The sequence below is a fragment of the Coptis chinensis genome, chromosome 2, assembly GCF_015680905.1.
Source record: "Coptis chinensis isolate HL-2020 chromosome 2, ASM1568090v1, whole genome shotgun sequence".
In the NCBI taxonomy this organism is placed as follows: Eukaryota; Viridiplantae; Streptophyta; class Magnoliopsida; order Ranunculales; family Ranunculaceae; genus Coptis; species Coptis chinensis.
Window position 1 is genome coordinate 50,745,305 of NC_141457.1, and position 26,976 is coordinate 50,772,280.

At 36.1% G+C, this 26,976-nt stretch overlaps 1 protein-coding gene and 1 long non-coding RNA gene across 8 annotated transcripts; one reads left to right on the plus strand and one right to left on the minus strand.

Annotated features, from left to right (window-relative positions):
- Nucleotides 1-12,315: 12,315 nt before the first annotated feature.
- On the plus strand, nucleotides 12,316-16,018 carry LOC147516434 (uncharacterized). Of its 7 annotated transcripts, none has more exons than XR_015211035.1 (3): nucleotides 13,928-14,364; nucleotides 14,443-14,476; nucleotides 14,594-16,018. It is a non-coding gene; the product is annotated as an uncharacterized LOC147516434 (long non-coding RNA). The 7 variants fall into 7 exon arrangements; XR_015211032.1 differs by having other exon boundaries at nucleotides 13,928-14,194; nucleotides 14,327-14,364; nucleotides 14,443-16,018; XR_015211033.1 differs by having other exon boundaries at nucleotides 13,928-14,194; nucleotides 14,327-14,349; nucleotides 14,443-16,018.
- A 1,439-nt stretch (nucleotides 16,019-17,457) lies between these two features.
- On the minus strand, nucleotides 17,458-25,953 carry U1A (spliceosomal protein U1A). The gene is made up of 5 exons (XM_086589042.1): nucleotides 25,770-25,953; nucleotides 25,516-25,688; nucleotides 25,302-25,395; nucleotides 22,876-22,967; nucleotides 17,458-17,967 (listed from the first exon to the last, which is right to left on the minus strand). Exons 1-5 carry the CDS (start codon nucleotides 25,846-25,848, stop codon nucleotides 17,689-17,691), a joined length of 717 nt encoding a protein of 238 aa, XP_086445168.1. The 5' UTR covers nucleotides 25,849-25,953; the 3' UTR covers nucleotides 17,458-17,688.
- Nucleotides 25,954-26,976: the final 1,023 nt, after the last annotated feature.

Consider the following 26,976-nt stretch of genomic DNA (forward strand, 5'->3'; position numbering starts at 1 on the left):
TTGTCTCTCAAAGCATTTACAGAGGGTACAAAAGCATATATTCCTGAACAATATGCAACAGTAGAACAGCCACAATATATATTGCCTATAAATACAACTGAAAAACACAGTAAACAAGAATGACCGAAATAATAAAAGCATAGACTGAAAATCATTTAACCTACGTACTTTACTTCTCTTCACCGAGTGAAACATCAACAATGTAACTGCCCTAATTGATGTGGAGTGAATCCATTTAATGTACCACCAGCTTTAAATAAAGGTGGACGATTTCAAGAGCGCTCGGGGAGTGAATATTCCCAAGCAATACCAAGATAAGGTACAAGGGGCGGATAATATAGGATGCAACGGATTTGTATGAAATTGATAAGAATTGCATCTTTGGAACCAGCGTGGCCATGCAAAACCAACAAGTAACATATATATATATATATATATATATATATATATATCCGAGTATTTGCAAGTTTAGGGTCCTGTTAAATTAAAGTTCCCCCACCTATCACTTAACAATTTATATCACCTCAGCCTTCATCACCATTCCAACACAAACTCATACTGCTCAATTATCTCTCAGAATGAGGCGAATAAAGCAACACTTTAAAACAAACGTACAATATAATTAAAAACAAAATTGCATTGTTTACTTGCCATTTTGTGGAAAGAATGAGATAGAGAAATCAGTGTAGTCAAGGCGCGGAGAGGCGCACTTTAGTGCCTCGCCTCAACTAAGGCGTGAGTGCACATATAAGGCGCATACCTTTTGTGCTTTTTTGTGCCTTTTGTTGAGACGCGAGATGCACAAGGTGCGTGCCTTATCATCATTTGCAGTTTTTCTTGTTTTATGTACACTTTTGGGCTTTTGGCTATATGTGACACATCCACACTCAATCCAATAGTTGTATTGTATAAAAAATCATACAATTTTTATAAGTTTTATATTAGAGTACACTCTAAACTTGTATTTTTATAAGTTTTTGTTAAGATGAATGGATTGAGAGAGAGACACAAAGATTAATTAAATAATGTTTTATGAGTTTCCAAAATTTGAATCATATGTTCTATTTTGTGAAGTCCCTTTGGCTCAGTTCAATTTGTTTGCTCATTTAGTTTATTGAATTTGAGCTAGATTATTTTGAGAGATACAATTTTCATTTTGCTATTTAATTGTTGCTTGCTTTTTATTTATTTTTTCTTTTAAACGATCGATTACTACCTAAATGATTCGTGATTTTTACGGGTGTTGCTCAATAGTTGACAAGTTTACAATCCTATAGAATTGATTTATTGTATAGCCATGCAAATAAATGATAATCCATGTCACATTTTATTTTATTTCTTTCTCTTTTCATTTCTTTATTTTTTTTAATTATTGCGCGCCTTACTTCAATGAGGCACAAAGAGAGTGATGCGCCTTAGGTGCTCCTTATTAATGCCTTGAGTACACTTAGAGAAATCGAGGTTTGCCACAACCCAAGAGATGGAGAGAGATAGACCGAGAAAGAGACTACCTTCGCAAAAAAGATCGAGAGTTTGCCGCGAAGAGAGACCAAATCAATCTTTAATTTCGCTAGCCATTATTTATGGTTTTTGGTGGAGTAGAAGGAGATGGAGATGAATTTGTAACTAGGTTTTTCCAGTTTCTCGGTTTTTTGTGAAGGGTCGAGTTTCTTTGGGGTATGCTTTGGTGTGCCCAAAATAACTACAGATACAAGTTGGGCCGGGCCCAACACAATTTGGGGGTGTCAATTAGAGGACTCATTAATTGAGTTTAACGACACGGTCAAGGAGTCGAGGACTTCATTTACAAGCAAAAAGTGCTTCCTACTGACAAGTTGAACACTTCAGGGAAGTTTCAGTGTTTCTTTTTTCATGTAATTATCGTTGAGGACTTAAGGTCTGCTGTTTTAATGGGTGAATCAATGGTTCCTCTAATTTGTTACTTTGGTGGAAAATTAAGTAGCACAAACTCAGTAGATTATATGGGGGAAGTTCTGGTGCATCATTTATCTCTAAAAACATCAATTTATCAGAGATTTGCAACAAAGCGGTAACGACATGTGGCATATCTAAGGAAGCTGTGATCAAGTTGAAATGTAGATATCCACTGAATCAGTCCACTGCAATTGCATTGGATATATGTGATGAGTCATCTTTGGCAGTGGCTATGGGTTTCATTCCTACTTTAAGTAGTTCCTTAGTCATGTACGTTGAAGCTTCTAGTCCACCTTTATGCCAAAGGTATTCTTTATTTCTTTTTGTTGGGAGATTTTACTAGAAAGTCACACCTCAATCTAGTTACTTTCTATCCCAAATGATTTCAACTTGGAGCTCACACCAAGGAAATCACCCACTCAAGACTTTGGTAGTTATCACAACAAACTCAAACAAGCAAAGCCACTAATTTATCATCACCCATAACAAGCAAATAATAAATAAAGAAGTAAATATGCAAAGAAACACAAAAATTTAGGTGGTTCAGTAAATGTTACCTACATCCACACAAGAGCCAAGTTTCATTTATAGCAAAGATTGGAGAGTTTACAAGAGATATCAAGAATCAAGAACAAGAGGCCTCACTCAAACCCTAGCTCAATAGAGCTCCCACAATATCCAAGAAATGAATCTCTCAAAAAGTTGTCTCAAAACCCTAATCTATTTCCTTTATCCGTGAGCGTAGCGAACTCTTGAGGTCGCTTTTCTCAAATCACCCAAAAAACCACTTGCTACGTGTCACTCTCCCCTGTGTCTGTCCGTACCCCCAAATAACCCTTCGTTTGTGTCTGACCGTACCCCCCCCCCCCCCTTATTTTCTCATTTTCCTTTGTCTTCGCCTCCAATCTCCCAATCTCTCCTCCATCAAGCCTGTTCTCACAATCTATCTTGAAAAAACGCCCAGAATTCAAGTGGGTTTTCCTTCAAACCGAACCAATTGAAATCTTTTAAACGACACATACTATATTTTCTTAAGATATTTCTCGCTCTCAGATTATGATATTTCTCTCTCTCGGATTCGCCACTTCAAAGTACAAATACAATAGATTCATTTCATCAGGAAATGAAGCATTGGAAGATTTCAAAACATTGGTTAGAGTTGATTATGATAGAAGAGTGATTATTTCATGTCGTAGGTCATCACTTGCGTTTTTAGGTGAAACTTTACTTTGGGGTTTTGTAATTGTTATTGTTTTTAGAGCTTTAGTGAAATTAGGGTATTGGGTTTTTGGTCTTGGTGGTGGTGGTTATGGAAGTGGGGTTTTTGTTTCGAGGAGGATGGGAGTCTTGCTGGAAGAGAAGTGGTGGTTGAGAAAAGGAGGTTTAAGGAGAGGGAAGGGAAGAAGAAGGGGTTTAATTTTAAGGTTCCAATTAATCCCCTTTAAGCCTTCTAGAGATGTGGTGAAGTTGGGAAGTGAGGCTGCTTTCTTGGGAGACCGTAAAAGCATCGTTGGAAGGGGAGAAACTTCCTAAATGGTGGCCTGATTTTGTTCCGGCTTCTTCGGTTGTTTTAAGCAATGATAACCGGGAGTTCTGAGAAAAAGCCAATAGAGTAATTTGAGGTTTGCTGATTTTTCTTTGTAATTTTTGTTGTTGAGGCAATAATATCACATTAGTTTACATGATAAATTATTTTCGATATAGGTTATGAAATAAAATTGTATTTAGCAATTGGCAAATGTTTAAAGCTGCATTTGGTATTGTGAAATCATCATGACCTATTTTTGTCATAGAATTCATAGCTCAAGCCAAGTTGAACAATGCCCATTACGTATCTCGACATGTAATTTGAAGCCCACAAAAGTGATTATTGGAAGCTTGGATTGTTGTTTCTTCTAATCACTTCTTAGACATTGGTTCCTTCTATCGTTCATCAGTTGACTTTGTTCTCAATTACTGCAGCAGGTGTGCATTGTCATTCAACACAAATATATTCTTGTTTCAGTCACTACTTCATAAATAAAAAATCTATTATAACTTTATTGTGCTCCTCATATGTGATGCAGCTTCGACAAGCGCTCTACCTTTGCACAAATTGAGGGGAGGATGCACGCCAATTTCTTCTTTGGTCTTGTTGCTGATAGCATAGGACTTCAAAAGCGTTAAGGGCTGCAACCATTGTGTCTACAAAGCGATTGCAAAGACGGACATTCATCATGTTTTCTGCAGGCACGGGTAAAGTTTTTTTCCCTCGGGCTATATCGACTATATGTCTATATGTTGAACATATTCACGTAACATGCAAGACTATCGAAATTGAATCTATCTCTAGATTTGTTCTAAGCGTCTTAGTAATCCTCATTAGGTGGATAGTAAAATATCGAAAAAGAGCAAAAAGAAATTCGGAGATATTTTTATTTTTTCTTTCTTTTTTCGAGTTTTATGTCGAAAACTTAAAATAGTCGACAATACATTATATCCCAACTCCGTGGTGTTTTTAGCAGATGTTTTGCTAAGATTAAACTTCATAAATCAATAACTAGCAAGTTTAGAAGTCACCAATTATTTTATTTTGGTTTAATCTGTGTTTTTTGCAGATATTAAATCAGATCTAACATTCTAGCGAATGAAGTGAATCGTAGGTTGTCGGGTTATAAAGCGGGTACACCAATTGATCGTTCAAGGACTTACGTTACTAATGGGCTGAGAAAGAAGCTTAAGGAATTAATGATGGATTTTCGGGAGTTGAGGCGAAAATGATGTCCGAATATAAGGAGATGGTGGGGAGAAGTTACTTTACGATGGTGGTGAACGTTTAGAAGAAGATGTTATTAAGAAGATTATAACAAATGGTGAAGAGGGGGTTGGGCTGATGCATGATTCTTCTTTGCAGGTGAACAAGTCACTGGCTTATTCTGGGATCAATTCAACCCCCCAATTAAATTCGATCTTTGGAATGTGGGAATTGGTGGTCCAGCTTTCTCTTTTTCTGCAGCGTTGGACAATTACAAATTTCCAGTAGTTGATGATAGAATTGTTGTATGAACACAGCAACTAAAGTAGAACAGAAGGAACAGTAGCAATGAAGAAACAAGGACAGCAGTAACTGGTAATAACCAAGGCGCGGATTAAAGGTCGTCCTTAGAAAGATTTAAGCCCCTTCCAATGGTGCGAAAGGCAACAAAGATGCCTTCTTCCTCCACAGGATTCAATGGTTAACAGCTGACTGACTTTGCACTAGAACGGACTACCCTCTAGAACGACAATATAACTCTCTCGGCGGCCGAAAAAAGAGAAGAAGAAAAGGACCGGGTTTGAGTTTTTACGTTTCTCGAGTTGAGTTCGATCAAGTCTCTTCTCTCTATGGACTCACAGTCCTATTTATAGAGGTTAGGAGGAAGAGAGACCAACTCCTAATAGAACACCTGAAACTTGTTTGCTCAAGAAAAAAGGCAAAACAAGTTTAGGCTATTGGTCTAACCACTACCCACAACAAGAAAGCCCAAGCCCAAGCCCGAACCCTACCCGATGTGGTGGATAACCAATGTGGGACTATCTACTATGCACTAAAGTGGCGAGAATACCATTTGTTCATCTCCTCCACTTTGCACACACACACTAGTATTTAGAAATACACAAGAGATTCCAACAATCCCCACTATTTCAAAATACTAATAGTCCCCCACTATTTTGGAATAGGATATTACAAAAAGAAATGGGTTAACGAAATGCCGAGAGAAATCGAAAAAAACAATGCATAAGATACTGGTGCTTTACGGGCTTGAACCAGTCATAGGGTAACATGTCTTATAATACGTGAAAGTGGTGGATTAAAAAATCTTTGAACCAACATTCCCTTGTAGTAAAATAGAGGACATGCACCCACATTGCTCTTTCATTATATGCGTTACTTCAAGCGGTTTTTGCTTTTTTTTTGGCCTTCTACTTGCTGTGTTATGTGAATGCTCTAGAGTACTTGCACGAATACTCATAAGAACCGACCCAGTTCTACATTCACGTTGGTGGATATCCATCAAGTGTACATAGCAGTTAGAATACACTATCTCATAAAAAAAATGGACTATGGATTCCATTAAGAGTAAAGTAACTCATCCTTTTCTCATTGCTATTCAAGTTATACAAAGTATACAAAAATGCTATCTAGTCATAGGGTGGAACGTCTCAAAGAAAGACAATAGCATACCAGAGCGACGAGGTGACTTGTTTTTCCCTTTGAACCTACTTCATGGGATCTCCAATCACATAGGTGGGGGTTGCCGTCGATTAATAAGCCCTCTATCTAAGGCAAAAAGTCCATCCCCTCGACGTATAACCACTTGCCTCCAAAGAAGTGGTGCGGTTAGACATGTGGCCAAACTAAGTCCAACCTAACATAATCTCTAGCAGCTGCTTGATTAAGTTATATCTCAAACTTACATGTATTCTTTTCCCATTGCACATAAGATAACATGTCTTAGCTATTGCAATGAGACAGGTTACAAAGCATATACACATCGAGGTCATTTTAGAGCTAATGGGAAGATTTGCCAAGAGGTTGCTAACCCACTCGGCATCATCACATGCCTTTTCTAAAGGCGATTAGCTTGGATGATATCCAAGACACTCAATTTCCATCAAAGGTAAACACATAAACATTCTTTGGATCCAATTTATAACATATTACCCTTCTAACAATGATGGAAATCTACTAAATATCGATCCATAATCAATGGCTCTGCTATAGTACTTGGATAATCGACAATATACATCAAAGTTCCTTATAAGGACCTGATGGGTTATCATTTCGAGATGCCATTAATGTAGGCAATGTCATGTCTCACATACATTATCCATCAAGTACAATTGGCTACCAATGATATTGACATATTTAGTATGAGAAAACACAAGGAGATTATTTTTCATAAGATGGATATTTGCCACAAAAAGGTGTTAACACATGCTTACTATCATAATACCCATACTTTTCAATGAAAAATATTTCTACTAAGTGCTATAACAACATAATGAGACCAACATGAGTTTTAATTCCTATATTCACCGGTCATTCAATTACAGGTGCCCAAAATTCCCTATACCATCCGGCCGGTCTAGTTTAAAGATGTATGCCATGGAAACAACCATATTCAAACGTCAACATCTTGACAACCTAATATATAGCGATTCTGAAAATGAGTTTAACAACATAATAAACTATCATTTTCAATGACGGTTTATTATGTGTTTAAAATAGAAATTTCTCTGTCTCATACACATTCTCAATGCTAGCACTCATGATATTAAATCATCTAAACAAAGAGAGATTAACACATATGTCTTGCTTTACTCTAAAGAAAAGACACACCTTTATCAACAACGGTACTTTGACATCCATAAGACACCAATATGTTGTTGAATTGCTCATGCCATTTATAGGCGCTTGAATCAACTCATACAAAGATTTAACTAAATTGTATACCTTAAGCTCATCACCTGGTATTATAGTTACGCACAACTACTCAACTAGAGTCTTTAGAATTCTGTAGAAGAAATTCTAGTTACATGAGCAAGGTTTCAAATTAGTATAAATCTTGTCTCTGATTGAAACCCCTTGGCTATTATTATTAGCCTTGTATTTTGCAATATAACTATCACGTTTTAGTTTTCTCTTGAAGATCCAATCCAACCTATAGATCCCCCAATAAACCAAGAGTCCAGTTTAGAGAAGTTGTATCCTTCAAAAAAGGACACTTCTCATAGACAGACAACTTCCTTATAGGTTAATGAATCTTCCTCAAGAAACATATAAACATCATCACCGTAAATGGTGGATATACTCACTGATAGTCTTCCAAATTTCTTATTCAGAAATTATGGGATCCTCTTACGTAGTTCATTATGAACATCCAACCACTCTATGCCAATTTTACATAAAGCACATCCTCAAAATAAAAGTAGCATATAAGACATTCAATAATAGTGTGGTATCTACAAAATTGTTATCACTCATGACAACTGAAAACAAACATCACTATTATGAGTTTCACCAATGAACATCTACTAGATAATACCAGGTCTCAAAAAGACTTTTTTTAGATTCATTCACAATAGCCTTGACAAGACACCCCCCACATTTTGAAGCATTTTTGGATAGGCCCAAGACCTTTCCATACTTTGTAGTTCAGTGTCTTTCTAATTATCTTGTGAGATAAACTATGGTAAAACAGTGTTATGCATATGGGTCATCACCCCCCCACAGTTCAATGGCTATTTATTCATAGTCATAGGAGGATAATGCCTAATAAGACAATCTACAAGTGTTACATCTCCTTGTCTAAAATAGTCACTGGAGGATATTGTCTAAGAAGACAATCCATTACCTTACATCTCCTTGACTAAATTAGGTTTAGGAGGATATTAATTGTTTCCCATATTGTTTCCTCTCGTAGACAACAATGCTCATTATTTAATAATATATGACATGGTTAAGCTTCATGCCAATGTTAAATAATGCATTCATGCCAAACATGGTAAATATCATATCATAGGTTCAGGAAAAGTAAACTTTAACTGTACCCCTCACAACAAAAATTATACGATATTTAAGCAAATCTAGCCACTGAATATGCAAAACAACTGAGGACTCCACCTCCTCTTTTTACATGAGCTCAAGCAAGATAGGATACCCTATCAACAAGACCTCAAGTACTACCACAACATCTAATGGCTCAATCCATTAATGTTTTAAACTAGAAAACATTTACCAATAAACTATCATCGATAAAGTTCAAAGTAAATTCACGATGATTAATATCCAAGACTAGCATGTTATACAACTTTAACATATACTATATTAGATATAAGCTACAAGTTACTTTATCTAACAGTACAATTATAACCATCGTCTAACAACTCGTACACTCAATAGAGATAAGCAATTATGCATTGAATACATTATAATTACTATCCAAAATTTGAGTGTGGTTGATATTAACTATCTTAAGGTCTCTCTTAGACCATCTACATATGTACAAAGAAAATTAATATCAAACTACTTCTAGTCAAACCAATTAATATCTTAGTGATAAACACGTATAATTTGTTGACTAGGTTATTAAAGAAGTTTAGGCTTAGGGATTTTCCTCATAAGAGAAAACTAGCATGCAACTCAAGGCAAAAATATCACCATATAATCAAACCAAAAGAATTGCAAATAGTGAAAGAATACGATACCTAACCGATTGAAAAACCGGATTACCATATTTTCTTCCTTCCAGAAAAACAGTTCAAAAGAACTGTAACTCTGAACCAGCTCAGGACGAATTGGGTATCAAGCCTTATACCACTGGAAAGCTCTTTGAATCAGCTTTCCAACCCAAAAAGCGGATTGCAAAACCAAGTTCGGAGCTGAAAGTTATAGCAGTTTCCGTAACGAGTGACGCAGCAGTCAAAAAGACGAACTTTGACGTTTTTATTGATAGAAATCTCATATTTGACTCCCACAAACGTAGGAGAAAGGTCTACAACCATATAGGGTTTGATAAACCACAAAAGATCAATAACTATTCAATCTTTAATTGGTTTCCCTAACAAAAACGAAATTATTAGAAAATTTCTAAAGTCATAACCCAATATCACAAACAATAATTCAAAGTAAAAGACTTATCTTTTGATTGCCGCATTAAAGCACTCTCCTTTGTTCTACTACGAAATTCTTTCCTTAAGATTGATAGAATTGTTGTATGAACACAGCAACTAAAGTAGAACAGAAGGAACAGTAGCAATGAAGAAACAAGGACGACGTGAAGCGGGAATAACCAAAGGCGGATTAAGGTCATCCTTAAGGAAAGATTTCGCCCCTTCCAATGGTGCGAGAAGGCAACGATGGCGTCTTCCTCACAGATTCAATGGTTAACAGCAGACCTGACTTTGCACTAGAACGGACTACCCTCTATAACAGCAATATAACTCTCTCTGGCGGCTGACAGGAAGAAGAGAAGAAAAAAAGGACTGGTTTGAGTTTTCTGTTTCTCTGAGTTGAGTTTCTGATCAAGTCTCTTCTCTCTATGGACTCACAGTCCTATTTATAGAGGTTAGGAGAAAGAGAGACCAACTCCTAATAGAACACTGAAACTTGCTGCTCAAGAAAAAGGCAAAACAAGTTTAGGCTATTGGTCTAACCACTACCCACAACAGTAAGCCCAAGCCCGAACCCTACCCGATGTGGTGGATAACCAATGTGGGACTATCTACTATGCACTAAAGTGGCGAGAATACCATTTGTTCATCTCCTCCACTTTGCACACACACACTAGTATTTAGAAATACACAAGAGATTCCAACAGTTGAAGCATGGGGAGATGCTTCAAATCCTCTGGCGTGAAGTCAAGGAATTCGCAATACCAAAATCTCAATGATTGAATTGCAGTGAGTTGGTTGAAACCTTGGGGAAGTGACGACTGTCTAGAATGGCAGATGGAGAAAGAGTGAAGATTTGGCAGATGGAGAAAGAGTGTATGGAGTTATTGTGACAGGCGAAAAAGGGGTCACAGAAAAATCAAATCCACCGCCTTCAAAATAACCAGGCAGTTGGCGATCAACAGATTTTAGCAACATTTGATCATTCAAATACAGGGAACAATCTCCAGTGCCAATGGGAGTCAGCTGACCCAGCATGATATTTTCAGTAACACCCCTGAGATGATCAGTTTCAGCATAGACAGACGCACCCAAAAGAATGTCCACAGTTTCCTCAAATGAACATCTCATCATTCCGGTTGATACCATAGCGAGTAATAGCCATTAAGTGACCTCGATAAGTCATAGTGTCGCACAGGACAGCAAGATGCCTATAATTGACATAAGATCCATCAAAGGATAGAACCTTACGCAACTCATCGAGTAGCGCACTGCGAGCAGCCTCAATAACGTATGAAGGGCGGGAAATTTATTAGTGTTGTTCTGTATCACTCTACCTATAGATAAATCACTTTGGAGTACAAAAAATTCTTTACCATTAGACATTTGGCAGTGTTAGTATAATTTACAGTCTGAAGACATCTCTTGAGCCACGTGGTAGATGATACATGTATATAAATGGTATCTGGGGGATGGTCATTTTTGGCTCTTGAGCTCCACTTCAAAAACATAATTTCTTATAGGTTCGAGAGATGATGAAGAATAAGAGAAGAGTTGCTAACTTCTAAACCTATTAACCCCACACTGTTTGAAATTGTTCTTGGTTTAATGAATTAATGAACCTCTTGAAGTATCTCATCGTGGGCTTATTCAGAGAAATATTATCGACTAACTCTTCCTCAATGATGTATAACTTTCGGTGTAGGTCTTTAGGATGATCGCTTTTTCTCCTCCGGTAGCACTACAACTTGCAAGTTGTTGATGAGAATGCTTGTTGGCTTATTCAACACCTATCTTGGGACCTTAACGCATACCACTTTAGAATAATTATATTTGAAGTTTACAACTCCGTCCATTTAATCATGGTCTAATATCGTGTTTTCTTAAAACTGATGTTAGCATGTTTGTATAGCAATCTGAGATGAATTGGTGATTTTGGTAAAGATGCAATCCAACTTGTCCGAGTTTGAAATATAGAGATACAAACCTTCTGGCTGTATACATTCTATATCTTGCTATGGCTTTTCGTGGCCTAATAATTTTGAGATGTAACCACCTTATTACAATATAGTCTATTTTCCTTAGTTTATCTGTCTAATTATCAAAAAATTAATCAAGTCGTGAAAATAAAAAAAATATATAAAAAAATAATAATAAAAAAATAGTCAAATAAATAATATGCTACTACGCTCACGCCCCACTGCAATGCAGTATATTAGTATAGGTGTACATAAAAAAAAAAAGGGGAGAAAAAGTTTGAGGCCGAAATATCGACAAATCGTCGAAATTCCAAAAAATTTCAGAACTCTAAAGCTTGCTGGTGAGATACCGGAGCTTCATACGCTCGACGGTTCCACAGCCCAACACTTTTCACCTCTTATTTCCAGCATTTTCATCTTTTCGTCTTACTCACTTCTAATTTTTCCTTTCCCACTTCTTTTTGTCTCATTCATCACTGGCTATCTTCATGCTATTTTATGGGTATAGTACTATATGTTGCATGACCATTGACACCTTCTATATGAGTTACCGTTCTTAGTTTTTATATAAGTCTTGTCTCGTTTCTAATTCGATCTTACTTGTGTCCCCTGCAGGACTGAGGTTGAAGATGTTAGCAATGATCTGAATACACTAGGATCTATTGTTGATGATGCTGTGCCTAATCATCAACCTGTCTTGAGGAATATGGATAAAGCGTTGAAGACAAATCACCTGAATGTCGTTCATCATCATAACTCTGATCAGGATTCCCCTGTACTCAATGCTATGTTTAGCAGTAGGACGAAGGAACCTGTTACTAACAGCAATCCCAATATGGAGGATGTAGAAGGCATTCAAGAAGGCGTTCATACCAGTGCCAACTTTAAGACTACAGTGGTGGATATCGAGTTTTACGAGGGGCAAGTATTTACTGATAAAGACACATTTAAGCTTGCTCTTTGTGAGCATGCCATCAGAACAAGATATGATCTACAGGCTATGAAATCAGACAATATTGCGGTGTATTGGAAATGCAGGGATCATAATTGCACATGGCGCATCCGTGCAAGAAAGGAGAATGATTTAGAGACATATAGGGTAGTCGTGTATTTTGGTAAGCATATTTGTTCTACTAAAAGATTGAGATGTGGGACCCCTCATTCACAAGCTACAGTCAAATGGGTATGTTCCAAGTTCAGAGTGAACATAGGAAGCAATCAAGATTGGACGCCAGCGTCAATTGTGAAAAGTATTGAGACCGAGTATGGCATCAAGATATCATATAAAAAGGCTTACAATGTGAAACAGATACTTGACGGCCAATCTGCGCCCTTGCTTCCTATTAGATCAGTGGGTCGTCCCAGAAAGAGGAGAACTGAGTCCTGATCTAAGGTTCCATGCTCTAAGTTGCAATAACTGCAAACGATGGGGAACACTCTAGAACATGTATAAATGATCCAAATACGCCCTCTCTTGCTTCATCCATTTGTAGGTCAGTGTAAAAAAAGAATGTTGTTCTAGTTTTTTTGTATTTTGGAAATTGTGATAGGAAGTCTTGTAATCCAGTGCCTTTACCCCGCCCACCCACTCTCAGCATGCCCCCATGCTGACACACATGCAAAATAAAAAAAACATTGAAAATTTTGATGTTACTGTGTAATCTGATTATGGTTCAATATACTTCTGAATACTTCTGCTATGATGACCAAATAGTTCTTTTGGTAGTTTCCTGCATTATCAAAAGTGTTTTTTTTTTTTTGCAATCTCCTAATTTGCATTTTGGTCTGTGTTTGCTATTTTCTTTGACAAATTGGCATATTGTCTGTTTAGGTTAGAAACATTTAGGAGAAGCTGCTCTCTGTTTGATTTTACTTTTTTTTTTTTTTTTTATTACTATTTTGGATACACGTTATTTGTTTTGTATTTTTTGTGTTGAATTCAGAAAGCCCATAAAAGGTCAAGTTGTACTTGTTGCCAAGGTTCAAAATATCGATATCGATGAATATATCGGTGTACCCAAAAACCGATATATATCAGATATATCGGATATATCCATTTTTTTGGTGATCAGTCCAAACTATTTAAAATATCGGATATATCGGAAATATAATATCAGAAATATCGGAAATATATTGGAAATATCGGATTTATATTAAAAAATGGTCAAAAAGTCAAACGATATATATCGTAAATATCGGATATATCGATTATATCGGCGATATAAACTTTTATATCGGAAATTCCGATATATATCGGAAAAAAGAGGGTACTATATTCGGTAGATATATGTCGAAAATATCGATATCGGTGTACTAAAATACCGATATATATCGGCGATATATCGGATATATCGTCAATATTTTGAACCTTGCTTGTTGCTAGGATATAGTTTCTTCCTATGTTACATGGATACGCCATATTTTGAAAATAATCTGTGTCAAATACGTATCCACGTGTTCGTGTCGGACACATATTGTTTGTAATACACCTCATTTTTTTCTATTTCGCTATGTGAAACACTTCGTATCCGTGTCAATGTAACTTCTTCACACAAGAAACCGATGTCCGTCTACTTTGTCACCCTTTTTCCTTGTACAAGATTTTTAGGTTTTCTTGTAGCTTTTTCAGGGATTAGCATCTCAAGGTTTGTTATTTTAGTGTATTATGCTGTGGTTACTAGTTTGTTTGAACTTTTAATGCCTTTAATTCAGTTAAGCGAATCACATAGTACTATGTGTGGATGAAATTATTTGGACCATACATATAATATTTTCAGGAGTGAGCCACCCATGTTGTCAGGTGCCAAAAGTGAAGGTCAAACATTGATTTCTTGTTTTCTCATTTTAAGTTTCATTTTAGTTGTAATTTATTTTGAAACCCTATGTTTTTCAGGTACTGAACTACTTGGAAGAATTTGCTTGTCAAGGTAGAAGTAAAACTAAGCTGTTGTTTTACTATGTTTGCTTTTAGTAGGTGGTAGTGGTATTACGAAATAAAATATAAAATGTGATGTAAATTGACAATTCGAAGTAAAACTTACCAGGAATGAGTACGCTATAACTTCTTCATGTCTCAATATCAAACAAGATTTGCTCTGCGAACTCTTGCTTTTATGTGGTTGTAGAAATGAAGACTCGGTTTTACTTTTTCGCTGCAGTCCCAACTGATTATGCACATTCCTCTACGGGTGCTACTGCTGAAGAATGAATTTTAGTTTTAATGTGTTTTCAGAATGGAATTTGTTCAGTTGATATTTGAGCTCTGCAATTTAGTTGATGTACCTAAACTTCCAAATGCAGTTCAGTTTTTGTGTTTTGAATTAACAGTGGGTGGTAATGCAAGGTCTTTTCTCTTTGGGAATACGATGAGCCAAATGAGGTTTTTGAGGAATCTTTGTGTAAAGTAAATTCTTCGTGGTTGTATTTCTTGGTTATTCTGACATTGCTTTAGAATGATGGGCCTGTGGGGGTCGTCCAACATTTTACTGTTTATATGAGGTTCCTTAACTAGAACGGTTCCCTAGTTTAGCTGCGTCATCTCAGGCAGAAGAAAGAACTGAATAAGGGAAAGGAAGCTGCCATGGAGTACTCTTTCTCACAAGTTCAGAAGCCCCAAACCGATGGCTTGATAATATTTTGTTTAAGGAGCGTTTTCCAAGTTGGTATCCCAGATCTTTTTTCCAAAAGAGTTTATTCTGCCTAATGTAATGTCCAATCCTGGTTTTGTTTCACAATACAGTGGCCTGTGCAGAGTGTAAGCTTAAGGATGAACTTGTCACTTCAGATGGATCAATAATGGATAGCCAAAGTTCCTCTCCACAAGACTTGCAACTGTTTCAGTTAGACGTGCATGGTGCTAAAGTTCAAGTCGTGGCTGATGCTAGAAATCTGGACATGGATTTTGATGAATTTTGAAGACTCCTTTGTACGAATGTCCTTATCAAGGAAGATGGCGAACTAAAATATATGTTCCTGATAGGCCTTGTGTGGGTCACATAACTTGGGAAGTCACTGTATAGGAGGATCCTTAGCTACTTGGACTGGAGTCTTCTCAATTCTCAAGCTTTTGCGGAAGTACTCCGAACTAGAAATTGGAACATATGAGCCTATATTGAGCTCTTATAACAAGTTCTGCTTGCTTTTATTGAGAGATTCAGATGGAAGATTTAAGGCATGGTGCTGCATGGTGGCTTTTAGATTGATAAATAGGTGTTCCTAAGATGATTAAAAAAAATTCTGTCTTTTTTTCTTTTGGTAACAACAAGATGATTGAGGTTGTTGACATTGACTGTACTTTTCTTGGCGCAGTTCAATGATTGAACTATTGGCTGTCTCAAGCTCTGGAGGTGGACTTTCCTTATGTATTACCCTCTAATATAGCTCCAATATGGCCGCAACAAAGCCTGGAGCAGGAAGATGCAATGTAACCCACTGTTGATATAAATAAAATCGAAGATGATTACCAAATATATATATATATATATATATATATATATATATATATATATATTGTACATGCTGTCAACAAATTCAATGGGCATGGGGACGTAAATTACTATTCCATCATCGCCAAAGTCATTGTTTTGTCAGAAGCGTTATCAGGTATTCTTTCTTATGTAACGTAATGGGACACCTTCGTGTGATAGTAGCAATTGTTAATGCGGCAAATTAGTTTACATTTGGCTCAGTGCTGCTGCAGTAACAACTGATTTCGCATATTCCCCCGGTTTTAGTTTTATGGAATTTCTTCCGTTGATTTTTGTGAGGTGCAGTTTATGGACATTAACTTCCGAATCGAATGTAGTTCAGTTGTTCTGTTTTTTTTTCGTCGATAATGCGTAGGAATTACTCTATTACGTTAGGATGACAACAATGCCTGAAAGGCGGTCTTAAAGGACCAATGGTTAACACTGTATAGTAATAGTAGCTGTATATGGAGTTTAATCTATGAAGATAGAGAAAAGCACGTTAGTTAGAGTGCCCAATCTGTGAATCGTTTGGAAAATCGACTTTATGCTTGCATCAGCCAAATCATATGTTTGCGTACCTCTCGTAGTTACTGAATCTACAATCTTTAAACGGTTAAAAAAGATCTTAAGATCTTGTAGTTAGTTTTCATTTAGTTCTTCACAGATGTCATTCTATCGTGTATTACTCTCACATTTCTTCGCGACAGACATTTTAGTCCATCTTAAGATGAAGCATTTGAGAACTGCGGTGCGAGAACAAAAGTCACTGTGCCGACTTCTCAAGGTGTATAGAATAAGCATCAAAATTGTACTACGCAGTTGGAATAAGCTTATACAAGGAAACATAAATGGATGTGGGTTTGGTGGCATGGGAAGAGATCGCAATACCCAGGTCCTAAAACAGCTGCAGCAGGTATAGATCAGTGCCACTCCAAGAATTAAAGGCTAATGGAGCTGGGATAGAAGATTGCATAAGCTACGATTTCCAGAGTGGTGCATAATTGAGACTCCTTGAATACAGTTCAGATTGTAAATGGTACAACAAACCCCCTTGGTATTGTCTAAACACTTCTTCTGGGAAACTCGTGCTGTGTGAGTGTGACTCAAATCACTCAATGCTACACAGAGAATCTAATGGTGCAGCGTACTACCTTACTAGTTCCAGTAGCACTTGCAATCCTGAAACATGCTATTATCTTCCTGCACATCAGTATGAGCACCAATGCAATTGCTGACAACGATGCCTTGGGGCACCTTCTATCTGTTTCTTGGGCACCATCTATACAACCTACGAAAATTCAGCGATCTGGGTCGTGAATGCATAACGTGCTTTTTTAAGTTTTAACCACTTAAAATAAATGACAGACAATTTTTGTGCCAAGAACTTCAAATAACTCGAGCAAGTGAAGTTTTCATAGTGGCACTAGAAACACAGGGTGTACATGGAAATGCAATTGAGAATTTGCTGAAAATGGAATATACAAGAACTTGTCATTTCCCTCAAAATCCAGAAAGTACTAAGGGTTAAATCAAGTCACAAATGTAAGTTTTGATATGACTAACATATATATTAATGATCAGTGACTTATGGACGCATTCAGTACTCTAGTGGCCAACAAGTCAGACCAGCTCTTAAAAGAGGCACACCAACTCACTCACAAGCTCCCTATCTATTTCTTTGCATAAGTAATCTGCATCGGCTGTGCGTTTATCATGTATCCCTGGAGTCCGTGCATTGCCTGCGTTGATTGCATCTCATTCCCGTATTCCACAAAAGCAATCCCAGGCTTTGCTTCCACCATTCTAACTTCCTTGAACCCTTCATACTGAGTGAAGCGCATTTGCAGCATCATCGGATTTGTCTCATGGGGAAGATTTTGAACGAACAAAATGTTATTTGGTAGTGCTGGAGCCTCTTGAACAGATTTGGCTACTCCAGGATATGGTAACTGAGACAAGTAAAGTATATGTTAATGAGAAGATAAGAAAATGAAAAATTGAGACAAACAATCCAAACATCAAACAATGTATGAGAAGATAAGATGGAAAATTGAGATAAACAAACCAAACATCAAACTATGTAAGATGCTATGTAAAATTCAGTGACACGGAAATGGAGGCATGAACTAAAATCAAAGATTTTTTTTTTTTTTTTTTTTAGTGGCCTCTTGAACAACAGCCCAAAAGCCTTGGATAATAGCAGCAGGTCAATAATCAAGATTCAACGCACATTTAGGGTGTCCAGATAAATAAATGCAAAAGTTTTGCTCTTCATAGGTCTCAAACTGATCAAGAAAACAACATTCTGCAATCACTTCCAAAAATGTTAGCAGATTTACTAATGACTGCTGGGGTCCAGTGGCCTACTGGCCCAGACTTGGGAGGTTGGGCATACGGTATCGGCTTCGATTCCCACCTTCCCCGGGGAAAAAGGGAACTTAAGGGAATAAGGAATAAAATGTAATAAATAAATGAAATAAAAGGTAAATGACTGACCAAGTACTGAGTTCTCAATGTCTCTTTACCACTTAAACAAGATTAGAACATATGGGCACTCCAATACGTATCTGACACTAATGTTTTTTGTAAATATGAAGTGTCCAAGTTACATAGCTTGGCTATAGTAGAATGGCCAATCATTGCAGGTATAATGGCAGATGCCCAGGACCAAGTTACAATTTTATCTTTTTCTGCCCTCATGTTCAGCTTCGCAATTTTCCCAATTAATGATTTGATGCAAAAGGATTTTTTTCTAATGAACGTGTCACAGCTTAATAGGTCTGGTTGTGGAGCTAATCGAGTCGAGTTTTAGGGTGCTCAGCTCAGCCTGTGTGTTTCTCGAGCTCAAAATTTGTTCGAGCTTTATTTCGTGCTCAAGCTCAACTCGTCGAGTAGCTCAATGAGTCTAGATTCCTATTTTTTGGACTATAAATTTAAATTCGATCATAGGTTCAATAGGTTCCAAAGTTTGATTCGACTTGTTTTGCGTATAGGCTCAACTTCGACCACAATATCTTGCTAAACCCATCTAACGAAAGACTAAAATACAACTACAATCCATTTAACAGGTAGATGCAGAATTTTACATCGAGACCAAAATAACTTGCTAAACCCTTCTAATGAAATACTAAAATGCAACTACAATACACTAATACCACAATAAACAACTAACTAACAACTATTACAAGGTGTACACAATATGATTACAATCAATGTGTTACTATCATTATCACCAAATTCGGCGTTTTTTTAAAAAAACGCATTTAAAACCCGTTAAATTGGTAAGACGTCTTGTATCAGTTTTTTAAAAAGGGATTTTGGAGTTTACCTTTTTGAAGAGTGGGCGTTAGATTGCCTTATTGAGACAGTTCTATTTTGCTTTGGACTATTAATACTTGGAGATTTTAAAGTTATTCACTTATTTGTAGTATTTGATTATGCCATTATGGTTGGTAATTAGTAGTATCTTATTTAGGGTCATGTTTTGGTACTTAATCTAAAACTTCTAGTATTTGAATGAGTAATTGATAATTTGATACTTTCATGTATTTGAATTTTCTTTCATTTGTATTATTATTATTTTTATTTTTTGTGCTTATTCTTTTTTCTACTCTTATAAAAAATCAAACTTCTTATCTATCATTTTCTTTATCATCAGTTTTTACCGTTTCGTTTTCTTTTACGTATTACGTATTATACGTTTTAAACCCGTTTTACCGTTTTAAACCCGTTTTTTATGCCCTACGTTTTTTTTTTTTCCGCCAAGACATTCCGTTTAAAACACGAACTAAATTTTTTTTCAACTACACCGTTTTAAACCTGTACCATACTTGGTGACAATGGTTACTATAATCCAATACACCAATATAAACAATTATTCTAATTAAGTGTTAACAAAATTATGTAAAACCCGAGCTACGCAAGCGTCTCGAGTTTTAAAATGTGCTCAAACTAGACTCATATTATTGAACGAGTGAGTGCAAGTTGCCTGCGAGTTATCCGGCTTGATGACCATCCCTACACAACTAATTACTCCTCTATTTATTTCTTTATTTTTTTGTAAAGACTTGAGACTAGAGAATTCTCTTAACTACATCTCCTCCGACCACCACAAAAGACTCTCCATCTTAATGGATAGTCAACACAAGAGATCCATAGCTTTCAATCTCCCAATCATTTAACCCCCTCAATAATACTACATTCCATACTACCCTTTGACTCCCTCTCTAGATATTATCCAAAATCTTTGCTTTGTCAGTTAGAAGCAAATTATACATATCATTAATATTCACCTTAAGTGGCATATCTCCCACCCTCATGTCCTCCTAAAGATTGGCCATTGTTGGGTTTAAATTTTACACCTTTGGCCAAGTCATCCCACCCACTAACATGCCCCTCCAAAGTATAGTCCCATATGGGTTTCTAAGTTCCTTCCTCTCCATGCTTTGCTACCACAACCTTCCACCACAAGCTCTCCACTTCCTCCCTTTTTTCCATCAATGCTTTATTTATTAGCAAAACATTTTTACACCACAACCCTCCCTCTTCTATTTAGAGAAAAAGCCTTTCCCATTTAACCAAACGAACTTTTGGTTTATCCCGACTAATATAGGACAAGAAACTTATACTAGAGTTGCACAAGAAATAGAAGTATGTTTGTTTTAGTATATGTTTCTAGAAGAGTTCATTAAGAATGAAATTATTTTAAAGTTAGTGTCCTATGAGATTTAGAATTAGCTTCTACAATCAATTACTTGGAGTTCATGAACCATATCAATAAATATGGATTCTCTATTGATTTGTAGAAACAACTATTATGATCAGTTGAAGAATTGCTCTTTCAAGTTTATTTATAGATTATCTCTTTTTTCTTCTTCTTCATAATATTCATCTTCCCTTAACGTAATATTTCAATACTTCATCTAATATCTTATTCTATTTTTTTTCTTTTCTTCTCTAATCGAGATTTCATCACCTCTTTCTTCCAAAATTCTATCTCGTTCTTCATTACCCTCATCTCCCCAAATGAATCTTCAAAATAACTTCTCATGATGATTTGCCACGGAAATAAAGAGAGATAGTAATTAGGAATATTTGCAAAGAGTAGACTTGGACAAAGTAAGCCTTCCACCCAATTGATAAGCATTTAGATTTCCACCCTGCAAGCCTTGATGTAACCTCTTAATATTTTTCCTAGATTGCCTTCGACTTACTCTTAGCACCCTAACGCAACTCCAAATAAGTTTTTGTCAATACCTCCATCTCGTGACCCAATATGAAAACAATTTCCTCCATGTCGTTTACCACTCCCACTCCATATATCATTGACATTGAGAAGTTAAGTTTCAACCCTTCAAACCATACAAGAAGGTTCTCGATAATATGAGCCTTTTCAACCATAGCACTAGCAAAGAACATTGTTTCAACAGTAGATTGCAAATATGAAATAGAGATTGCTCCCTCAATTAAAAGCCTTGAATCCATCAAGAATACCCTCCTCGACACATGGTCATATGCATTCATGAAGTCTGCCTTGAACACCATACCCAATCCAAATTAGCATCCAAAAGTTCATTTGCTATTAAACAACAATCAAGAATTTGTCTTTTTCTATGAAGGCAATTCGGAAATTGGAGATGATGCCCCCATAACCATTCTCAATCTCAATCAAGTTGTACCCCTTCATAAGCCTCCACCTATTAGGTTCTTGATAAAGTTTCTTATAATACTCTGCCACGTGGTTACCATATTATCCTCAACAAGCACGACACTGAGTATAAGAGTACATTTTTCTTTTCTAGAACTGTTTTCTGTCAAATGTCATGTCATACCCGTCAATTCAGACGCATGCCGAGATACTTCAATAAGATTTCTGAAACACATGTATGCACTCTGTCTGTGTGTCTGCAAGAAGGGTTGGCTCCCACTCCCGTCCCGGGGTGCTAACACTTAGCTTTTGGAACAGATAACAAGATTTTGCTAACGCCTCAAAATGACACCAGCACGGCCAGTGTCAAACATCAATGTTGTATAGGTTATTTAATAATCAGTAGGACAATCAGGATGGAAAAACCGTCTTCTTTCAAATTAGGACTGAAAAGGGGTCATTAGACTGATAAAGAATATTTTATCAAGTATTTCCATCTTCAAGTTTCCCATTCATACCCATCTTTTTTATTTCTTAAGTTGGGGACTAAGATCAAGAACTCTCTTTGGGACAGCAAATCGCCTAAAATATTATCTGATAAAGTGAACATCCGTGTCCAGATTTGGAAAGTAGATGGTAATCAGCAACTTTGTGCAGGATAACTCAAGCTTTGATGGGTATATGGTTGCGGAAGTCCGGGAAGAACCTTCCTGACTAGGGAGGAGATTTATCAGCAACTTCATTGAGGTTAGATGGGATGGCTTGGAAAGCTTCCCAGGAGACAGGACCTATGGATGTTTGGTCATGAGGGCATTCACAGTTGCTTGAAAGAATTTAGCTAAACTTGACATAGTTCTTACACCAGCAAAAAGACACTTCCATTCGACTTCACCATCTCTGTAAATCTATCGAAAAGGTACAAAACCAACCTCAATTGGACTCCGGAAATGGTCATGAATCAAAGGTTTGTAATAAAGAACTCACTCTCCAATATAGAGAAGTCGGAAGATTTGGGACTACAAAATTGCTAAATTGGAATGAAAATATACTCATCCTTATCATCACCCTTGTCAGATGAAATTATAATACCAGGCCCCTTTCCAAACTCATTTGAAACAATTGAAAATATAATAATATCAAATACTAGGATCAGTTTTAGAAATAAGTTGAAAGAACCAATCTTAAAGAAAACGCAAAAGAACATCCTTACCATAGGAGTTGCACCATAAGCACCAGCATAAGGATTCAAACCCATCCCAGCTTGATTAGCATCATGCTGTTGTTCCCTTCTCTTCTTCTCAGCTGCAATTATTCGACATATAATATAATTTCAAAAATCTATATACTAAAGAAATTATGCACTACAAAATAGAAAGGAAAAAATAAACATAAAATGACAAATCATACAAAACTAAATTAGATGTTGATACTTTCATTAGAAATATACTCTTCTATAGGCTTTTCACAATTCAAGGGAAGCCTGGACAAAGAGGTAATGTGTTTACGGTTGACATCCAAGGATCGAAACTAGAGTTGGTAAATGGAGACAATACGCACACCCACTAATGTCTTACCACTTTAAAGTTTAAAGTCAATTTTAAAATTGAGCCTTCCCTTCGTTTCCACACCAAAAGTACTTCACTTCATTGTTTATCATTGAGCAATGTATTCATTCATGACAGACCCAATATAAATAAACCTAGTTAATTTTAAGTGAGTTACGTGGAAAAGGATTTCCTCCACAGAACCCCCACGCCTAACCATACTAGCTTACAAGAAGACAATATTATGCTTCCCGTAAAATAATTCAGCCTGATAAGAGACATACTACAGCATTGAAATATCGACTTTAGACCCATGCAACAACATAACTAAAGGTCATGTTTTCCAAAAATAAATAGGGGACGGGGAGTACTTACTGAAACTGTAAAGCAAAATGGCGTTACAAACTAAAAATTCAAAAGACCTAAATTAACAACGAACAAGACTCAAGTGACAAGGCAGTCAAGAACATATGCCAAACCAAGAGCCCTACTACTCTAACACATCTAATTCCACTGCCCAGGCCTCATGCAGCTCAAAATCTGTAGTCACTATCCCTAAAAAAAGATTTGGCCTCTCACTCCATGAACTTTAAGGATAATTAAAAGGGAAAGTAATGTTTTGGTTTTAAAATGGCTATATTATTCTAGCACTTCTAATAAAAACGGGAATCTTTCTCCTATTAAAACGGGAATCATACTTCTAAATTAAGTCAGCTTTTATCATGAGATCTCTCCCCTAACTAAAAAACGGGTTTTTAAAACTCAATTAAAATGATTTGTTTCAACTAAAATATGATTTTTTTTTCTCAATTAAAATGTATAATTTATCACAAAATTTGTATATATTATTGAGCAAGTTTTCAAAAGAGCCGGTGCGTATGTATGGGCCTACTTTCTAGTACAAAACAATGTTTGTTATAGAATCTTGGTCCAACCTATTTTGTACCTCTTATTATTGTCAAGATTGATTGACAATATATATTCAACCCTATCCCTAGTCCAACTATCCAACATAGGAAAATGTTGTTTTATGAACAACCAAAGGAGTAAAATCATAAAATTGGTTTTCACCCATTGCATATATGCTTTGCTGATTACACTTTAGATTATTTCATCAGCACAGAGCCATAGACCTAAAATAAATAAAGCAATTAGAAGGAACCAAAATTTTGTAAACGGTAACTTATTCGTCTTGAAGGACCAAACAATCCATGCTATCAACAGCATAATTAAATAACCAACCCCATGTAGTGGACAATCCAAAACACACAACTATAAACCACACATAAATTAAGATTGTCTGGGAAACATTCTTAAACTAATTTTTTTTATTGTTCACATATTGCCCACGTGCAATTGAAGCCACATCATTCACAAATTGGAGACACAGCGAAAGAATTCATAAGCAAAAGAGAAGTGAAAAACCCAATGGCAATAATATTGTTTTTGTAGTTACCATTCAAAATGTTTCCAAATGCAACAGGCCATTATAATCAAACTATATATATCACAAAATATTCCATCTTTCTCTGCCCAGGCCTCATGCAGGATTGCAAGAAGATTATTCTCAAAATAAGTAGTCACTGTCCAAAAAAGAGAAAAAAAAAAAACATTTGGACTCTCACATTATGAACTTTAAGGATAATTAAAAGGAAAAGTAGTGTTTTGGTATTAAAATGACTGTCCTATTTTAGAACATGTCCTTGAAGCAAGGTAGTAATATGATATGTGAAGATTTGGTTATCAGTATCGGCCACATAATAATGAGTCAATGATACTAGAAGCACTTCCAGCAGATGATCTTAACAACAATGGTTTATTACTTTGTTGCCATGAGAACATAAGTTTTGCTAAATACATGTATAATAGTTCATCATCAAAATCTTTCAAGAACAACAATTTTACTCTTACGACAAGGAAAGAAGCACTCTCAAAACAAGTATGTTGTATGCCTTAGCTCCATAACAACCTCGTCTCTAAAGTATATTATTCCATTCCTTTTAACTCTAAATTCATATTTCTAACTAGTCCTAACAAAAATTAACATTCATTGCGATCAATGTACAAGTTATAATACATAACCATGATATACCTCTCTCCTCATGACGCTTCCGTCTTTCTCTTGGAACAAAAGTATTATCAGCTTTTGCTACTACATCCGACTTCGTCTTGGCATATTGAATCCTCTACACCAACAAAACACAACATATTATCATTATTATTATTATTATTATTATTATTATTATAATGCATAACCAAATCAACACAAACCACAAAAAAAAAAAATGATATATAAGATAACATACCATTGGTTTGTCATAAAAAGGGAAGCCTTGCATTTGTTTAAGAGCATTAGTAGCTGACGTGACATCATCAAAAACAACCCAAGCTTGTCCATGATGTTTCAAAGTCTTGAATGCTAAGACGTCGACTATTTTCCCAAATTGTGAGAACACAGCTATTAGTGACTTCTTCAGTCCTGCATTTAATCAAACAGTTTAATTGCATTGCATTGCATTAAATAAAAACATTCTAGGGTTTAAGAAAGGAAAAGAATTACCATCGAGTTTGACTTTCTCGTTGAGGTTGTTGATGTAGATGGTTTGATTTGGTGGGACATCGTCTGTGTTGCTGCTCATTGTTGTAGCTTATTTCTGTTTTTTTTTTGGTTTTCGAGATGTGACTTCAAATTTAAGTGTGCGCGGTGACAGTATTCAGATGGAAGGGCAAAGTTCGTTGTGACGGGTTTGCTTAAAACCGACTCTAATTGGACCTACGATAACATCGCCCAAGCCCAAGCCCATCTGGTGCATCCATTGTATGCAATTCAAACAAACCACTACCATTGTGAAAGTTGATGGTCCGCAGTATTTGAATTTTGTTAACTAATTTTATAGAGAGCAGAAGTTTCAAATTTGTAGTTACTTTGTATTTAAAATAGTTAGAACTTAGAAGGCCATATAATTTGTAGTTACTTTGTCTAGAAAAAAAGTTATTAATCATCATCTAATCTAAAACTTACGAGTGCAGTATCCATCGCTAGTTAGTTTGCATTATTATTAGTTCTAACATTTTTATAAAACAATATAAAAATATTAGGAGGAATTAATTATAATATGACGTGAATGAAGTTTTCTAAATTATTTTAAATAATATAAAAATTAATTCTAATATATCAGTGAGGTGAGAGAGTTTTTTATAAATTACTTAAAACAGATAGAACTTATTAGAATAATTGAGGGAGGTGTTTCTAAATGGTAAAACATGATAGATTAGAAATAGCCTTTTTCCGTTGAGAAGTGTGGTTCCTCGGCCATCATATAGTGTAGAGATGTTTGTGTTCATTTTGTTTTCATCCGCCGCTTCTATTTCCAGTGAAAGTTTTGGCTATATGTTAGCTGTATAGTGTGTCAAGCCTGCATATTGGTCTGGTGGAAGCTTCGAAGACAGGAAATCATCGTCTGGAGACACAAATTTGAGCCGAGTGGTCTATAGACGCTCAAAGGACGGAAAATTCACCGTCTTTCAGCATTGTACGCTTATAATGCAGATGATAAATTTGTGTCACCTTTTAACAACCTCGCATCCTGTACAAGGAATAGCTTAGAGCACACAGTCTACAATGTTTTCTTTTAAGTAATATTTGCCGTGTGTTCAAATTCAAGTGAACGCATTATCTGGGTGTTGGTCATAGAATCTTGTCTAACCCTAACCCTCTTATCGACAGGGTTGATTTCCAACATTCAACACTATGACACCATCCCTAG